Source organism: Manis javanica, chromosome 1, assembly GCF_040802235.1.
Source record: "Manis javanica isolate MJ-LG chromosome 1, MJ_LKY, whole genome shotgun sequence".
Taxonomy (NCBI): domain Eukaryota; kingdom Metazoa; phylum Chordata; class Mammalia; order Pholidota; family Manidae; genus Manis; species Manis javanica.
This window is the reverse complement of record NC_133156.1, coordinates 57,278,743-57,297,689: the sequence shown is the minus strand read 5'-3', so window position 1 is coordinate 57,297,689 and position 18,947 is coordinate 57,278,743. Positions and strand designations below refer to the sequence as shown.

Genomic DNA, 18,947 nt, shown 5'->3' with positions numbered 1-18,947 from the left:
TTTGTTCCAATTCATTGAAGAATGTTGCTGGTAATTTAATAGGGATTGCATCAAATCTGTATATTGCTTTGGGCAGGATGGCCATTTTGACGATATTAATTCTTCCTAGCCATGAGCATGGGATGAGTTTCCATTTATTAGTGTCCCCTTGAATTTCTCTTAAGAGTGACTTGTAGTTTTCAGAGTATAAGTCTTTCAGTTTTTTGGTTAGGTTTATTCCTAGGTATTTTATTCTTTTTGATGCAATGGTGAATGGAATTGTTTTCCTGATTTCTCTTTCTATTGATTCATTGTTAGTGTATGGAAAGCTACAGATTTCTGCGTGTTAATTATGTATCCTGCAACTTTGCTGTATTCCGATATCAGTTCTAGTAGTTTTGGAGTGGAGTCTTTAGGGTTTTTTATGTACAGTATCATATCATCTGCAAATAGTGACAGTTTAACTTCTTCTTTACCAATCTGGATTCCTTGTATTTCTTTGTTTTGTCTGATTGCCATGGCTAGGACCTCCAGTACTATGTTAAATAACAGTGGGGAGAGTGGGCATCCCTGTCTTGTTCCCGATCTCAGAGGAAATGCTTTCAGCTTCTCGTTGTTCAGTATAATGCTGGCTGTGGGTTTATCATATATGGCCTTTATTATGTTGAGGTACTTGCCCTCTATTCCCATTTTGCTGAGAGTTTTTATCATGAATGGATGTTGAATTTTGTCAAATGCTTTTTCTGCATCTATGGAGATGATCATGTGGTTTTTGTCTTTCTTTTTGTTGATGTGGTGGATGATGTTGATGGATTTTCGAATGTTGTACCATCCTTGCATCCCTGGGATGAACCCCACTTGGTCCTGGTGTATGATCCTTTTGATATACTGTTGAATTCTGTTTGCTAATATTTTATTGAGTATTTTTGCATCTGCATTCATCAGGGATATTGGTCTGTAATTTTCTTTTTTGGTGGGGTCTTTGCCTGGTTTTTGGTATTAGGGTGATGTTGGCTTCATAGAGTGAGTTTGGGAGTATTCCCTCTTCTTCTGTTTTGTGGAACACTTTAAGGAGAATGGGTATTATGTCTTCTCTGTGTGTCTGATAAAATTCCGAGGTAAATCCGTCCGGCCCCGGGGTTTTGTTCTTGGGTAGTTTTTTGATTACTGTTTCAATTTCTTTGCTCGTAATTAGTTTGTTTAACTTTTGTGTTTCTTCCTTGGTCAGTCTTGGGAGGTTGTATTTTTCTAGGAAGTTGTCCATTTCTTCTAGGTTTTCCAGCTTGTTGACATATAGGTTTTCATAGTAGTCTTTAATAATTCTTTGTATTTCTGTGGAGTCTGTCGTGATTTTTCCATTCTCATTTCTGATTATGTTGATTTGTGTTGATTCTCTTTTTCTCTTAATAAGTTTGGCTAGAGGCTTATCTATTTTGTTTATTTTCTCAAAGAACCAGCTCTTGGTTTCGTTGATTTTTGCTATTGTTTTATTCTTCTCAATTTTGTTTATTTCTTCTCTGATCTTTATTATGTCCCTCCTTCTGCTGACTTTAGGCCTCATTTGTTCTTCTTTTTCCAGTTTTGATAATTGTGATGTTAGACTATTCATTTGGGATTGTTCTTCCTTCTTCAAGTGTGCCTGGATTGCTATATACTTTCCTCTTAAGACTGCTTTCGCTGCATCCCACAAAAGTTGGGGCTTAGTGTTGTTGTTGTCATTTGTTTCTATATATATTCCTTGATCTCTATTTTGATTTGTTCATTGATCCATTGATTATTTAGTAGCATGTTGTTAAGCGTCCATGTGTTTGTGAGCCTTTTTGTTTTCTTTGTAGAATTTATTTCTACTTTTATACCTTTGTGGTCTGAAAAATTGGTTGGTAGAATTTCAATATTTTGGAATTTACTGGGGCTCTTTTTGTGAGCTAGTATGTGGTCTGTTCTGGAGAATGTTCCATGTGCACTTGAGAAGAATGTATATCCTGTTGCTTTTGGATGTAGAGTTCTAAAGATGTCTATTAGGTCCATCTGTTCTAGTGTGTTGTTCAGTGCCTGTGTGTCCTTACTTATTTTCTGCCCGGTGGATCTATCCTTTGGGGTGAGTGGTGTGTTGAAGTCTCCTACAATGAATGCATTGCAGTCTAATTCCCTCTTTAGTTCTGTTAGTATTTGCTTCACATATGCTGGTGCTCCTGTGTTGGGTGCATATATATTTAGAATGGTTATATCCTCTTGTTTGACTGAGCCCTTTATCATTATGTAGTATCCTTCTTTATCTCTTGTTACTTTCTTTGTTTTGAAGTCTATTTTGTCTGATATTAGTACTGCAACCCCTGCTTTCTTCTCACTGTTGTTTGCCTGAAATATGTTTTTCCATCCCTTGACTTTTAGTCTATGCTTGTCTTTGGGTTTAAGGTGAGTTTCTTGTAAGCAGCATATAGATGGGTCTTGCTTTTTTATCCATTCTATTACTCTGTGTCTTTTTATTGGTGCATTAAGTCCATTTACATTTAGGGTGACTATTGAGAGATATGTACTTATTGCCATTGCAGGCTTTAGATTCGTGGTTACCAAAGGTTCAAGCTTAGCTTCTTTAGTATCTTACTGCCTAACTTAGCTCACTTATTGAGCTGTTATATACACTGTCTGGAGATTCTTTTCTTCTCTCCCTTCTTATTCCTCCTCCTCCCTTCTTCATATGTTGTGTGTTTTGTTCTGTGCTCTTTTTAGGAATGCTTCCATCTAGAGCAGTCCCTGTAGGATGCCCTGTAGAGGTGGTTTGTGGGAAGCAAATTCCCTCAGCTTTTGCTTGTCTGGGAATTGTTTAATCCCGCCATCATATTTAAATGATAGTCGTGCTGGATACAGTATCCTTGATTCAAGGCCCTTCTGTTTCATTGCATTAAATATATCATGCCATTCTCTTCTGGCCTGTAGTGTTTCTGTCGAGAAGTCTGATGTTAGCCTGATGGGTTTTCCTTTATAGGTGACCTTTTTCTCTCTAGCTGCCTTTAAAACTCTTTCCTTGTCCTTGATCCTTGCCATTTTAATTACTATGTGTCTTGGTGTTGTCCTCCTTGGATCCTTTCTGTTGGGGGTTCTGTGTAATTCCATGGTCTGTTCGATTATTTCCTCCCCCAGTCTGGGGAAGTTTTCAGCAATTATTTCTTCAAAGAGACTTTCTATCCCTTTTCCTCTTTCTTCTTCTTCTGGTACCCCTATAATATGAATATTATTCCTTTTGGCTTGGTCACATAGTTCTTTTAGTGTTGTTTCATTCCTAGAGATCCTTTTATCTCTCTCTATGTCAGCTTCTATACGTTCCTGTTCTCTGGCTTCTATTCCTTCAGTGGCCTCTTGCATCTTATCCATTCTGCTTATAAATCCTTCCAGGGATTGTTTCACTTCTGTGATCTCGTTTCTGACATCTGTGATCTCCTTCTGGACTTCATCCCATTGCTCTTGCATTTTTGTCTGCATCTCATCCCATTGCTCTTGCATTTTTCTCTGCATCTCTGTCAGCATGTTCATGATTTTTATTTTGAATTCTTTTTCAGGAGGACTGGTTAGGTCTGTCTCCTTCTCAGGTGTTGTCTCTGTGATCTTTGTCTGCCTGTAGTTTTGCCTTTTCATGGTGATAGAGATAGTTTGCAGAGCTGGTATGAGTGACCACTGGAAGAGCTTTCCTTCTTGTTGGTTTGTGGCCTTCCTCTCCTGGGAGAATAGCGACCTCTAGTGGCTTATGCTTGTCAGCTGTGCGCAGGCAGGGCTTCTGCTACCTGCCCATTTGCTGTGGAGTTTATCTCCGCTGTTGCTGTGGGCGTGGCCTGGCTGGGGCTGCTCCTCCAAAGTGGTGGAGCCCAGTTGGAGGGGGAGTGGCCGGGAGGCTATTTATCTCTGTAAGGGGCCTCTGTGCTCCCTGTTGGCCAGGGGGTTAGAGTGCCCAGAGATCCCCAGATTCCCTGCCTCTGGTCTAAGTGTCCTGTCCTGCCCCTTTAAGACTTCCAAAAAGCACTCTCCAAAGCAAAACAACAACAGCAACAATGAGAGAGGGAACAGGAAAAAAAAAAAAAAAGGAAAAAACACGCGATTTTTTTTTTTTTTTTTTTCCTCAGGCACCGCTCCCAGGCACCCGCTCACTGGTCCTGCTGCCCTGCCTCCCTAACACCGGGGTCCCTGTCCCTTCAAGGCTTCCAAAAAGCACCCGCCCACCAGTCCCGCAGTGAACAACGTGCGATATTCTTTGTCTTCTGGCGCCGTTTCCAGGCACCCGCTCACCGGTCCTGCTGCTCTGCCTCCCTAGCACCGAGGTCCCTGTCCCTTTAAGGCTTCCAAAAAGCACTCACCAAAAAGAGAAAAAAAAAGGGGGAAAAACACGCAATTTTCTCCATCCTCAGGCGCCGGTCTCAGGCACCCGCCCACAGGTCCCGTAGGGAAAAACGCGCGATAATCTTTGTCCTCAGGTGCCATTCCCAGGCACCCACTCACTGGTCCCGCCACCCTGCCTCCCTAGCAATGGGGTCCCTGTCCCTTTAAGGCTTCCAAAAATCACTCACCAAAAAGAGAAAAAAAAGGGGGGAAAATGCGCGATTTCCTCCATCCTCAGGTGCCGGTCTCAGGCACCCGTCCACCGGTCCCGTAGGAAAAAACGCGTGATAATCTTTGTCCTCAGGCACCGGTCCCAGGCACCCGCTCACCGGTCCCGCCGCCCTGCCTCCCTAGCAACGGGGTCCCTGTCCCTTTAAGGCTTCCAAAAAGCACTCGCAAAAAAAAAAAAAACGCTCCGGTTTCTTTCCACCCGCCGGGAGCCAGGGGGAGGGGCGCTCGGGTCCCGCCGGGCCGGGGCTTGTATCTTACCCCTTTCGCAAGGCGCTGGGTTCTTGCAGGTGTGGATGTGGTCTGGATGTTGTCCTGTGTCCTCTGGTCTCTATTTTAGGAAGAGTTTTCTTTGTTATATTTTCATAGCTCTATGTGTTTTTGGGAGGAGATTTCCACTGCTCTACTCACGCCACCATCCTGGCTCCGCCGTGTTTTCCATATTTTTACCTGTACACAGACTTTTCCATCAATCTCCTACCCCCAAATTCAAGTACTGTCTTATGTGTAACTGTGTAACTGAATGTATGAAGCCCTTAATAGTTCCTAAGCGGGGAGTTTTTCTTCTTGTTTTCTCTCAGTATTTTATGCATTCTGCTATGGTACTTACACATAACAGTGTAATTATTTATTTTCTCATGTCTTTCTCCAGTAGAAGTTTCAAATAGTTATTTCTATACTGTGAGCTCCTGGGGAATTTGCACTGTAACAAATTCTGTTAGTTGTTTGGTAATTCAGAGCGTCTCACTAATCAATAAAACTTTCTGTCAGTCAGTTTATACTTAACTAAATGTGGTTTCATGTCTTTTCATCTGTGAAAAAAATGCTCTTAGAAATCTTCAGTGTTTGGTTATTTCTACATTGTAGTTTAAACATCTTTTGCAACAAATCTCCTGTTTTTCAGTTTTTCTGTAAAATCTAAGTTTATAGATACAAATACTCATTTTGATCAGTTATAATGTTCACACTTTTAATAGTATATTTAACTGTCTAACTAAAGGCTGTTCATTTGGAGTACCTCAACATGAAGTTAGCTATATTTATCTGTAACCACAGTTACACTACCTATAATTTGCTTAATTTCTAGGGTTCAGCTGCACGAACAGATCATGAAACAGCTAGTGTCTTGAGTTCTGGTAGCACACACTCTGCTCCTCGAAGGCTGACCAGTCATCTGGGAACCAAGGTAACAGAAGGTTATAAACCCTGGCTGCAAATACTATGAATACTTTGTGATAACTGTTCATCTTTTAAATTCAGCTAGAGGAGAATTCTAATTCCAACATCACAGTCTCTTAAAGAAATGACATTTTTTATACAAACAAACATAAACGAAGGGAATTGCGGGAAAAAACAAAGGGAAAAGTGAGGGTTTTGAAAAGTGGATTATATGAAAGAGGACTATGAAAATGAGCATTATAAAAATTTAGCTAGTTTCTCATTCTTTTTTTTGCTCTGTCATCCACTTCTTTGCAAGTATGCTGCGCTCCAGTCTGCCTGGCTTATTTGCTGCTTCCCCAGTACTCCCTGTGCCTTGCCTGCAGTGGCACAAACATCCACTCTCTACGCCTCCATGAAATGGCTGCCAGAATCGGAGCCAGTCTTTGAAACTCTTCTTGGGCATTACTTCTTCACAAAACATTTTTTGATTCTCAAGGTTCTCTCAACTCCCCATTCAGTATATCTACCTCCCTTGAATCACTATAATTTGTGTGAAACTCTTTTGGAGAACAGGGACTGTTTAATTTATGTTTTGCAGCATTTAGCACAGAGTCTGCATATAAAAGGTTTAATAAATATTTATTCAAGGGGATAGAAAAATTATTGAAATTGATGTTATCCAGTGCTGAAAAGTAAGCTTTCTTAGGGTCTCTCAGATGTTAGCAAATCTTTTAGAACTTGAAAAGACAATGTTTGAAAAGAAAATAATTCTTTTATTATTGTTTTAAAGCCAGAGGCTTTAATATTATATTAACAAAAATGAAATTCTGATATTACTAGGCAATATATTTTCAGTTATATCTAAATAATTTATTAATTGTTTTATAGTGTACATACGCTTTCTTTAATAATATAATGGATCAGGAACAGCATTACTGAAATAACTAATGTTGATTTAAGAAATGAATTTTAGAGTAATTAATAATATTTAATATGAGACTTAATTCTCTTAATAACTCACAATAGCTGCTACTTGGGATTTCTGGTATGCCAATAACTGCTACTAGTTGTATGTACGTTATCTGTGATCTTTTCAAAAACCCTGTGAGGTATCTTGTCTGTCTTTTTTAAATGAGAAATATGAAAGAAAAAAAGGTTCAGGCAGATGTGTAATTAAATTGGAATTCACCCCAGATATATCCAACATCAACACATGTAGTCTTTACTATAAATAAAATCTCTGATATTCAGTAGTACTGTTGTATGAAAGCTGGCAGTTAGAATATCATTTCCTTTTGCAGTGATTTATGCAAAATAATATTAAGACCTTACTACATTTTTGAATGCCAACTAGTATCCTATACATGTATTATGTCATTTACTCTTCACAGAGAAAAACCCTATTGGGTAAATTTCTCCATTTGCAACTGAGAAAACGGGGGCTGAGAGAAACCAAATAACTTGGTGATAGCTCACAGCTCACTCACAAGTGGTGGATTCAGAATTTTAAAGCCCATTTGTCCTAAGCCAAGTTCTATACTTCCTTCCTAAAACTTCCTTATGGAAAAGTAGTATGTATTCACACACTTACAATAGCACTTTCCACCCCCTCATCACTGGCTGGATGATTCTTTGCTGCATTGTGGAATTTTTAGCTACGTCTCTGGTCTTTCCCATCAGCTGCCTAGAGCACTTCCTCCTGCAGTTGTGACCACCAAAAATGTTGCCAAGACATTGCCAGAAGTGTCCTAAGGGAGCCAGAATTACCCCCAATTAAGCACTTCCACTATATAGAGATAATACATTATTTATATAGTAGCCCCTACTCTTGTATGATAGCTCTAGCTTTGCGGTGAGGCTGATTACAGTCCAAGATGACTGGGTACTGTTTCCTGTTTCTTACTGCTTCTGAGGAAACCCTTAGAATTTATTGTCAGAGAGTGATTTATGGTTACCAGTTGCTTTAAAAAAAAAATTGAAGAAGAATTCTGGCTTTGTACTTCCTATCATAACATTCTTTTTTTGACAAAGTATTTTTACATGTATAAGGAAGAAATCATAATTTTCAAATACTCAAACTATAATCTGATGAGGGTTAGTGATTACTGAGAATTGGTACTTAAGTAAATAATAATTGTTAGAACTGTTTTTTATTGATTGATAATAGTTGTAAATTAAAAGAAGTAAAATAAAATTATAAATTGTGTAAAAACTTAGGTAAATCAATTCCTCACTCACAGTGTGTGTGTGAAATCAGTCAATTGTCATTCTATAATCGGACTCTTCCCAGTGGATCCAGACAAACTGCAATATAAGTATGCATGAACCTGCCTTCTCTCTCAGCACTGTATTACCATATAAATAAATTGGTGATGATCATATGGCTTCTGAAGTAACACTCACCACTTCACTTCATCCTGGAAGGGGATTTTTTTTTTTTTGTCTCTTTAGTAAGTTACACTAAATTTCCCGTTCATACTTCATTGGTGTTGGCTTTTGGATATTAAAGTCATAATTTTGTTTCTAAACTCATTTGGCCCACAGGTGGAAATGGTGTATTCATTGTTGTCAATGCTTGGTACTCATGATAAGGACGATATGTCACGAACTTTGCTAGCTATGTCTAGCTCCCAGGACAGCTGTATATCCATGCGACAGTCTGGATGTCTTCCTCTCCTCATCCAGCTTTTACATGGCAATGACAAAGACTCCGTGCTGCTGGGAGATTCCCGGGGCAGCAAAGAGGCTCGGGCGAGGGCCAGTGCGGCCCTGCACAACATCATTCACTCACAGCCTGATGACAAAAGAGGCAGGCGTGAAATCCGAGTCCTTCATCTTTTGGAACAGATACGAGCTTACTGTGAAACCTGTTGGGAGTGGCAGGAAGCCCATGAACAAGGCATGGACCAGGACAAAAATCCAAGTATGTTCTCTATAGTTCATGTTACAAAACAAATGTAAACGTTTTTTAAATGTAAAACTTTTTTAGTCCTTATGTTGTCCTGATGAATAGGAATGGTAAATTCATATTAGCCATCAACACAGCTAACGTAGTTTAAAGCTTAATGCTGTATTTCCCTAGAAAAATTTAGGCAAGGAAAATATCATATGCATTACCATGCAGCTAAAAACAAACAGGAACAATCAAGAGACTTACAGAGTCATCGCATAGTAAACTTGTAAAGAACTTGAGTGGTTATATTGTTCATCCTTTCATTTTATAGAGTAAGCTCAAGAAAGTGACTTCACATGAATTCCTTCAGTGACCAAGCCATGGTCTTCTACATTTGCTTATCACTCTACTCACTGGATATAGAGCTGTGTTATGGCTCTTACATTATTTCTCTTCACAACATTAGAAGTAGGAAGGGAAGGTATTACCATTTCCATTTTACAAATGAAGAAACTGAGGCTCAGAGAGGCTAAAAAACTTGCTTGTGGCCTCACAGCTAGTAAGAGAGGAGCTGGTGGAGCCAGGAACAGAGGCCAGGTCTTCTGACTCTCATCCCAGTGCTCTTCCTACTGCATCATCCTGCTCCAGGCAGTGGGCCCCCATTGCTGGGGGTGATCAGCCACCCAGCTCTGTGCTCAGGGAGAGACCCTTGGTCACCAACCCCTGTCCCTTGGGAGCAGGTAATATGGGAGTTGGGACCCTTGGGAACATAACTCACTTCATTCCTGTAGCAAGAACCAAAAGCAGTAAGTTAAAAGGTAAGGCCTACCCTTCACCTGTTAGGAACCCACTCACAGAGGACAATGGACTGTTTTATCTGCCTCTTGATTTGGGGAATAAGAGAAGGGATGATGGTGAGAACATCATCTGTAAAGCTTTAGCAGGGTTGTTTTTTTTTTAGCTTATGTATAAAGACGAATGTATTTAAAATCTAAAAATTTTCAAGAATGAGAAAATAGCAATAATAGTCCTTAATATCTATGTATCCTGGGGATAAGGAAAACTAATAAAATTACTGGGAGAACATGGTCTTTCTGGATTGTTTTCTTTGTCCACAATTATGTAATAACTCATATTTTATGTTCTTACTATCTGCTCTCAAAAAAGTTTAATAGAATAATATTAGTTCTGAAAAATAGACTTGCTTTTCAAAACTTTAAATAATGAATTTTGAAAGTTTGTACATACTACTAAATGTGGAGGTAGATTTTCTTGGACACCATTAAATTCTAGTATCTGTATAGTAAGCTTTCTCTACCAGGTTTGTACTAGGTTACTCTACTATATTTGTACACAACCCTGTGCTTTCAACCCACACTTACTGATAATAGTTTAAGTAGAAATTATAAACAAGAAGAGTTTTATGCCGAAATATTTTTATTCTTTCATATAGTCAATATCATTTTTTTTTTTTTGAGAGGGCATCTCTCATATTTATTGATCAAATGGTTGTTAACAACAATAAAATTCAGTATAGGGGGGTCAACGCTCAATGTACAATCATTAATCCATCTCAAGCCTAATTCTCGTCAGTCTCCAATCTTCTGAAGCATAACGAACAAGTTCTTACATGGTGAACGAATTCTTACATAGTGAATAAATTCTTACATGCTGAACAGTACAAGGGCAGTCATCACAGAAACTTTCGGTTTTGATCATGCAATATGACCTATAAACAATCAGGTCAAATATGAATATTCGTTTGATTTTTGTACTTGATCTATATGTTGATCCCACATTTCTCCTATTATTATTATTATTTTTATTTTTAATAAAATGCTGAAGTGGTAGGTAGATGCAAGATAAAGGTAGAAAACATAGTTTAGTGCTGTAAGAAGGCAAATGTAGATGATCAGATGATCAGGTGTGTGCCTATGGACTAAGTATTAATCCAGGCTAGACAAGGGCATCAAGACATCCACGGATGCAGAAGATTTCTCTCAAAGCAGGGGGGGTGAGGTTCTGAGCCTCACCTCTGTTGATCCCCAAATTCTCACCTGATGGCCCCCCTGCGACTGTGCCTGTCTTAGGTTGTTCCTCCCTTGAGGAATCTTACCCGTCTCTGGCTAACCAGTCATCTTCCGGGGCCATACAGGGAAATGTAAAGTTGGTAAGTGAGAGAGAAGCCATATTGTTTGCAAAGGTTAGCTTTTTACTTCTTTGCAGATTTATGCCCTGTGGCTTCTATGCCCAGCACTTGTCTCGAGGTATCTTTACCACCTGGAGGAATTATGATACTCGGTAAATTCGATATGAGGCACGATTTCTATTTAAGGGTTGTAATTAGGAAGGAAGAAGAAAAGCTATAGATGTAGCATACGAAGGAAACTTGGGAGGATTGATTATTTCTTTGACATATCTTCTTGTATAGTACCTTAAGTATGTATAGGTTTTAAACTACTAACTAATTTGCACACATATATTAACATAATAGGAATACGGTGACATAAACAAAGCAAATCTATAATTACCATCCATCTCCAGTGAAGCCAAGAAAACCATTTAGGCACCCTAGGCATTTAGTCAATATCATTTTTAATTACTATTTGAATTGTAGCATAAACCTACAAGGGACTTGTTGAACAGCTTCAGTGAAGGACAGATGAGTGGTAAACATTTCTATGGAACCAAGAAAAGTCCTTTATTTGTATATAAATATTTGAATATTTATAGTATTTATTCATTTACTCAGCAAATATTTGTTGATCCACCAAATGACTATGTATTAGGGATATATTAGTGAGCCCTATGTATTTTTTAAGTATAGTAAACATAATTCCTTTGAGAAAACAAAGTTCGGTGGCTTACGTCAATTTTATTTTTCAGTGCCAGCTCCTGTTGAACATCAGATCTGTCCTGCGGTGTGTGTCCTGATGAAACTTTCATTTGATGAAGAGCATAGGCATGCAATGAATGAACTTGGTAAGACAAAAATGTTTCTCAATGCCATAGAACACTGAAGGTTTTCGTCATTGTCAAATTGGGATATAAGGCAACTAACTTCTATTACCACCTGCTTCCCCCTGTAGCAAATGATTATACTATCATTTCCAGAGGATAAAAGATCCTAAATGACAGAAACTGCTACCCTGTTATAAACTGACTTGGATTTTCAAAGTTTTAGCCAAAGGTTGGAAAATTACTGAATGGGCCAAGGTAGAACCGTGTGACAGTTGACTGGGGGGTTAATTTGATGATTTTGAAATGTGGAGCTCCTTGATTGTTCTTGAACTCAGTCACTGCTGCTAGATACCAGCAGGAATTACTAAGATTTTCATCTATCTTTGTTTCCAGTATTACTGGATTTTCATGATAAGCAGTGTGGTATCTTTGAAACTGGTTAATATAGAAAAACATAAGGCTCTAATTTAAGTTAGAAACATTTCATTAATTTTATAATGATTACTCTTTTAAGTATGTGTTATCACATACACTGAACCTTTTATAACCTGCATTTATGCACCCCATTTTTCATGTAATGGTTTTTCTTTGATTTCTAGGTTCATTTTGCACATATGGTATTTATAAATTGCACCATGCTGAATCACCTCATATGAACTGGATCCCTCTAGTCGTGCCACAAACAAACAAGACCATACACTGAGGTTCCCATCTTAGTGTAGCTGTGCCCTTGCTTTTTGTGCTGTTTATGTTACATTACATTCCAGCCCCCACTTTGTATTCCTACCACCCTCATCATTGTCATTCATCATTCATCTTGAAAGTGACAGTTGTGAGACTCTTAAACACAAAGAATCTGAAGGGCCAAAAATGAGTGTTGCCTCCCTCAGAGTCATCACTTCGGGAGGCTGTTTTGTGATTTCAGGCCTGTCCCTCAGCCATCCTTCTGTTCCCACAGGCCCTAGCAATTGGTGCACCTGCTCCTTTTCCCCAGCCTCCTGTGGAACTGAGTATGATCTTATGAGTTTTCTCCTCCTCAGTTATGATCTCAGCATTTGTGAAAATTTTAAGTTTGGGTGTGTTTTGTTTAATACTAGTAATAATGGGAAGGGGATAAAAACAGTGAATAAACAGGAAAACTAATCCAATTTTAAGTTTTCTATAAATGTCCCTGTGCTCCAATGAACTGTAGACTAGGACTGACACATTAATCATCTGAATTTCAAAGTGAAACCTAGACTCAGTATTTGTTCCTCTTCCTTCTTCAGGTAGGAAGGCTACCCGGGGCATTTCATCACAGGAGCTAGGGCAGGGGCTTTCAGGTGAGGAGCAGGATGGGGCCTCTGGGGGTGTGACTGCTGGGGACACAGCTTCGAGGGATTACCTTCTCACTGCTAGCCTCTGAATTTGCACTAGAGCTAAAAAAGGATCTTGATTTGTGGATCGTGAGGAGACAGAGTAAGAGCATGAGGTTATCTGACAGTGAGGATAGGCAGAAAGAAGTCCCTGGTAGGTGAAGGGAAATTCCTAAGCCCAGTCAGCTAGGACTGTCATTTGTAGGTACAAGAAGATTTTCCAACTATCAGGATGATTTAAGTTTGCTCCTATTAGTATTGCAAGTTTTAAACTATAATATCAATGATGTATGCATTTATTGATTCCCAGCTCTGTCCCAAAAAATATGTAAGGCACTAGATATAAAAATGATTAAGCCTGGTCCTGACTTTCAAGGAACTCATGGTTTATTTGCATTAATATTTCCCACACTGGATCATAATGATCTCTAGAAGCACTTGTCAAACCACGTTTATTCTCTGGTCTTGTAACAAGCAGGCTTAGTAAAACAGCATCTCCAGAAGGACTTAGGAATCATATTTTAGTAAGTGTCCCAAGTGATTCTTATGATCAGGAAATTTTGTGAAACACCAATATATAGGATATTGATGGTGGGCCCCTAACTTTTATTTTAGAATGAGGCTTTTCACGCTAATGGTGACTATCTAAACCAAGTAAAAGGAAGATAATACACTTTTTTAAATGTATCACATATATATTATCTTTTTTTAATAAGTCTGACTAAGGATTCTGTTGAATGTCTCCTGAAACCATTGGTCCTCTACTATCTGTAAGGTTATGAGATGCCACATTAGGTAACATTTGTTCCATCTGGACCACTGTTTTCTAACATAGACACAAAGAAAAATGTGGAAGAATATGATCATCATCTTTGCAATTCCTTGAAACATTCTAATATTTTTTAGGCCACTCTATTTTTTATTCTGTCAGTCATGAAATCACATCATACTTTTGTGAACCGATTTATAGTTTTAATATGAATTACATTCTTTGCCTTAAAATTCACTGAAGTTTTTCTTACTTGGCTGAAATTAAAAGGGCTCTCTCTTTTACCTGATATCCTAAATTGTATTGAAAGTTCTTTTTCATAAGCCATGTTCTTCATGGTTTTGTTGACATTGACCATATCCTTCTTTAATCTTTGTTTTCAGAATCAAGTCTTTTTTAGTTTTTCCATTCAAGAGTACTCAACTCTTTGTTCATTTAGTGCCTTCCTAGGACCTTCTTTCGATCATTTCACCTTTCTTAAGGAAGTACCACAGATATTGCTACACCTGGCAGGATTTTATATGGGCACAAAGCATAGTATGTTTTGCTTTAGTATTGATAGTCTGCTGTGTAATACTCAACATTTTGGTGATATCAGTACACAGGGTCACTGTCTTCAGGTCAGCAGTAACTCCCAGGTCAATTTCCTGGGCCAGAATTCTCAGTTCTTTTACTGGTTCCCTCTCCTTTACCCAAGTGTTAAATGTTGGAATTCCTCGAAGTTCTGTCCTAGTCTTTCTTTCTCTCTTCTAGACAGTATCCTCCAATCCATGGCTTCAATCAAAGTGTTTTTCAGATTTACATCTTAATCCAAGTTCTTGCTCTTGAGTTTTAGATACATTTATCAGACTGCTTTTCTTGCATCTTTACTGGGTGGTTTCTAGACATTTCTAACTCAGCTGCCACATACTGAATTTATCTCCTAGATCCCCAAATCTCTGTCTTTTCCAGGGATCCTTTTCTCAGAAAAATACATTCTAATCCTCCAGGATCTTGGAGGACATTCATGATTCTATCCTTATGCCCTAGATCTAGTAACTGAGTGCTTTAATTCTGCTTCTTGAGTGTCACCTCAGTCACTGCTCTTCTTTCCATCCCCAGCTCAGGCCTGCACCATCTCTCCTGTTTCGCAGTGCTTTGTCTCACTTGTCTCCCACCTCCAGGCAGAATCCATTCTGCCCCTGCAACCATGGGAATCTATTTAGAACACATCTCTAATTATTCCTTCTCTGGCCTAAAATCCTTAGTGTGGCCCATAAAGTTTTACATGATCTGACCTCTACCCATTTTAGTAGCTCCATCTGTGACCTTCTCCTTGTTGCTGTTTATTTTTGGCTCAGGGACCCTTGCAGATTCTGTTTCTCCTGCTGAAAATGCTTCTTTATTGTTCTTGCCCCACCCTTTTCAGATAACCTTTTCATCCATTAAGTCTCAACTTAAATATAATTTCCTCAGCCTTTTCTTGACCTCTCTAAGTTTAAGTCCACCTGTTATCTTGCCCTGTGCTTCTACACAGTTAGTTGTTCATTGTCTAACTTTGCTCTAATCTGTAAGCTCCATAGAGACAGTGAGTATATTTTGTTCACAGGCTATGTGTTTTTCCATCATATGGGTAGATAGAGGAAAAGCTTCCTAAATGTGGTTTGGATTTTCCTTAACCAAATTAATTTTCACTTATCTACGTTCAAATTCATTTGTCATTACTGCTAGTTACAAAGATTTGCACAAATCTTCATACATTTAAATCCCCTGGCCTGGAATTCTTGACCCAAGGTAGACTTTTAAATACACATGTCCTCTTACAGATTAATGACCTTACTGTTTAGACTTAGAGAATCTAAGAATTGCTATTTGTATTCATCCTCTTTTTTTCTAAGCCACTTCTCTGTAATGAAACAGTATCCCCAGTCCCATGATGATTAATATTAATCACAAATAATATTTTGAATAGCTTTCATATGCATTTTTATTTTCTTTTTTATGCACTGTCTCACCATTTTGCTTCACCTGTTGTTTTGGGTTTTATTTGGTTTGGCTTGTTTTTTTTACTACCCCTTCCTTTATGTCTTTCTCTCCTTTCCCTTCATTTTCCTCCTAGCCTTCCTAGTGTTGACCACTGTGGGCATTGTTTAGCATTCCAGTGTTAGGACTCAAGAGGAAAGAAAATACTAAATCCTAGTATAGCTGGTATTTGACACTTGTGAGAACCAAAGAAAACTAAGAAATTTTAAAAATAAATACATAGTTTTATAGAACTTAGTGATACATTGAACAGATCATTCTTTTTCATAAAAATATAACCTTTGCTTCATGCATTTTCATTTAGTGGTTCCAGTATTCCTAAGATTTAGCAGATAAAAAATGTTAAAGTAATTAAGCCACAGTGTGTGACAGTGAAGTGTGTATTAGGTCCTAATAATAAGTTACTTTTTCTGCTTACATTCAGAGAGACCTAGAATCTATTAGAAGACCTAGAAGTTACTAGAAAATAACCTTGTTCATCATTGACAAAATACAGTGTATGTGTAGTAAACAGTATATTTATATTGCTCAGTAAGGCAAGGGGCTGGAGGGTGGAGAAAATGGCAGAAAATCAAATGGTTGTCAGTTGTACTTTTTAAATATTTTACACAATAGTCCTTCATAATATTTTTTGTAGTTTGTAATTCTGAAGACAGATTTAAACCGTATATTCTCATTCTTTGAGATTTCCTTCCTAATAATTAATTTATAAGCTTGGTACCAATTTGTTATTTTAGATTATTATCTTTTTCCTCTTGCCCTGTTTTAACTAGGGGGACTACAGGCCATTGCAGAATTATTGCAAGTGGACTGTGAAATGTATGGGCTTACTAATGACCACTACAGTATTACATTAAGACGATATGCAGGAATGGCTTTGACAAACTTGACTTTTGGAGATGTAGCCAACAAGGTATGTTTTGTGTGATACGTGTTTTAATATATCTGTGGTGTGAGTTACTTTCATACAAACTACTTTTCACTGATTTTCTTTTGGCATTCTCCTCTTCAAACACTGACCGATAAAAACCTATACATCACACCCCGCTGCATATCCTTACTCACTTGGTTGTCTTATGCCTAAACAAAGGCAAAGATAGAACACAGTAGTGGATTTATGTAGTGGCATCTAAAATACCATTCCTGGAAAGGAGAGCAAAAATCCCCAAATCCCAATGACTGACACAAATGTGATACACATATCAGTTCCATCCAAATAAGAGACTTCGCTTTGAAACTCTTTGTTTATCATTTCTAATCATTTATTCACCTTTTTTTTTCCTGTTTCCCAAAAGAAGAGATAAGGGCTAGCAGGGTATTTGTCCTGCATTTATGTAATCTGGTTCTAGTTCTTTTATGAGTAAAATATCAGTTATAATTAAAATGGACATTAAAACTGGATTTGAAGTTTACTCATCAAAAATAAAGTACAGCTTCAGGTTGCCTTGTTATTGACCCTCTCTTCCATATCTAATTTTACAGGCTACACTATGCTCTATGAAAGGCTGTATGAGAGCGCTTGTGGCTCAACTAAAATCTGAAAGTGAGGACTTACAGCAGGTACTACTAACAGCTCAAATGTTTGTGTTAGGTATTAGCAGATTAATATCCTGATTGAGATTAAGCTGTGGCTCAGTATTTATTATGTCATGTTTAAATCATGGTTACATTAACACCAGAATAAAGGAAAATAATTATAGTGAAAATTCCTTTTGGCACCATACTACCATTTAGGAGGAATTGTCTTAATAGATTTCTACCCTTAACTCTAGCAATAAAAACAAAAGGCAATGAGTATAAATAATTTAAATACAAATTATTCTAAAATTGATTCCTTTGCAGGTTATTGCCAGTGTTTTGAGGAATTTATCTTGGCGGGCAGATGTAAATAGTAAAAAGACATTGCGTGAAGTTGGAAGTGTAAAAGCACTGATGGAATGTGCTTTGGAAGTTAAAAAGGTACCGTCAAAAGCATTTTAGTACTGCAGTATGGATTCGTCTTTGGATACTTTTTTTGTGCCCTCCCACCCCTGAGATTCCCTAGTTTCTGACCTGAGTATCTCATCAATCCTCAGTGTTAGACTGCTCGAAACTGCTCAAGTATTAAGGTGGAGAAACCTTGTGTAAGGTGTAAGAAGGCCTCGGGGTGACACACTGGGCCAGATAATTCTGTTTTCAGGGACTGAGCTGGGCCTTTAGGGCATTTAGTTGCATCGCTGCCTTTGCCCACTAGATCCTAACACAGCCTCCCCCAAGTTGTGACCATCAGAAATGTCTCCATATATTACTAAGTGTCCCCCAGAAGGAACGAGTGGCAGGAACGCCCGCAGTTGAGAATCACTAGTGTAAGTGTTACCTCTGTACTATCCCAATCTCAGTCCCCCACAGTCCTCAAATTTTGATAGTCACCTTATCAAGAGGTTATCAGACCCACCAGTAAGGAATCCCTCAAACAATAGTTTGTTAGAAAAGGAAATAATCTCCAGGTGGTATATCTACTTCAGCAATCTAAGCTTTTTTTTTTTTATTTTTATTTATTATTTTTTTTAGTTAAATTTGAAATTTGAGAGGGACTAGACTAAGCAAATCTTCATTAATCAGGGCTTCTTTCCACCCAACCACTCCCCCTAGAACCACAACCTACATCTTTTTCTTCAAATTTTCCTTTTCAGAGACAATAAAGAGTTTGGGGATTTTTTGCTAAAATTGTTTTTTACCTGAAAACCCAAGAAAATCAACTGAAAAGTTACTAGAAATAAGTATTCAGCTAAATAACTGGTTGTAAAGATAATAGTGAAATATACTCAGGGTCTGCATAAAGATACCTTTAAGGTAGTACTGAATCATCAGAAGCACTTATATTGACACTGCAGAAAAGAAGATAATGAATGGCCAATAAGTGCTTGAAAAGATACTCAACATCATTAGTCATCAGGGAAATACAAATTAAAACTACAATAAGATACCATTACACATATTATATTGGTTAAAATTTAAGATTGACCAAGTGTTGTCAAGGATGTTAAGCAGCTAGAATTCTTAAGCACTGCTGGTAGGAATGTAAAATGGTATACCACTTTGGAAAACATTTGGCAGTGTTTTAAGTTATCACCTCCTGTACAACACTGCCATTCTGCTCCTAAGTATTTACCCAAGGGGAACAATGCAAGTAATGCATACACCTGTCCAAATTTCCTCTTCTATCACTAGT

General features: G+C 38.1%; 1 protein-coding gene across 19 annotated transcripts in view; it reads left to right on the top strand.

Moving 5' to 3' along the window:
• APC (APC regulator of WNT signaling pathway) overlaps nt 1–18,947 on the top strand; it is a 123,233-nt gene that overhangs the window by 92,247 nt on the left and 12,039 nt on the right. For 7 of the 19 annotated variants that reach the window (XM_073232930.1, XM_073232928.1, XM_073232923.1 and 4 more), the window contains 7 exons: nt 5,663–5,761; nt 8,281–8,659; nt 11,516–11,611; nt 12,859–12,912; nt 16,510–16,649; nt 17,219–17,296; nt 17,579–17,695. In XM_073232930.1, the coding sequence (XP_073089031.1) occupies nt 5,663–5,761; nt 8,281–8,659; nt 11,516–11,611; nt 12,859–12,912; nt 16,510–16,649; nt 17,219–17,296; nt 17,579–17,695 (963 nt within the window). The remainder of the gene's footprint in view (nt 1–5,662; nt 5,762–8,280; nt 8,660–11,515; nt 11,612–12,858; nt 12,913–16,509; nt 16,650–17,218; nt 17,297–17,578; nt 17,696–18,947) is intronic. The other 12 variants (XM_073232932.1, XM_036995189.2, XM_073232934.1 and 9 more) reach the window with 4 other exon arrangements.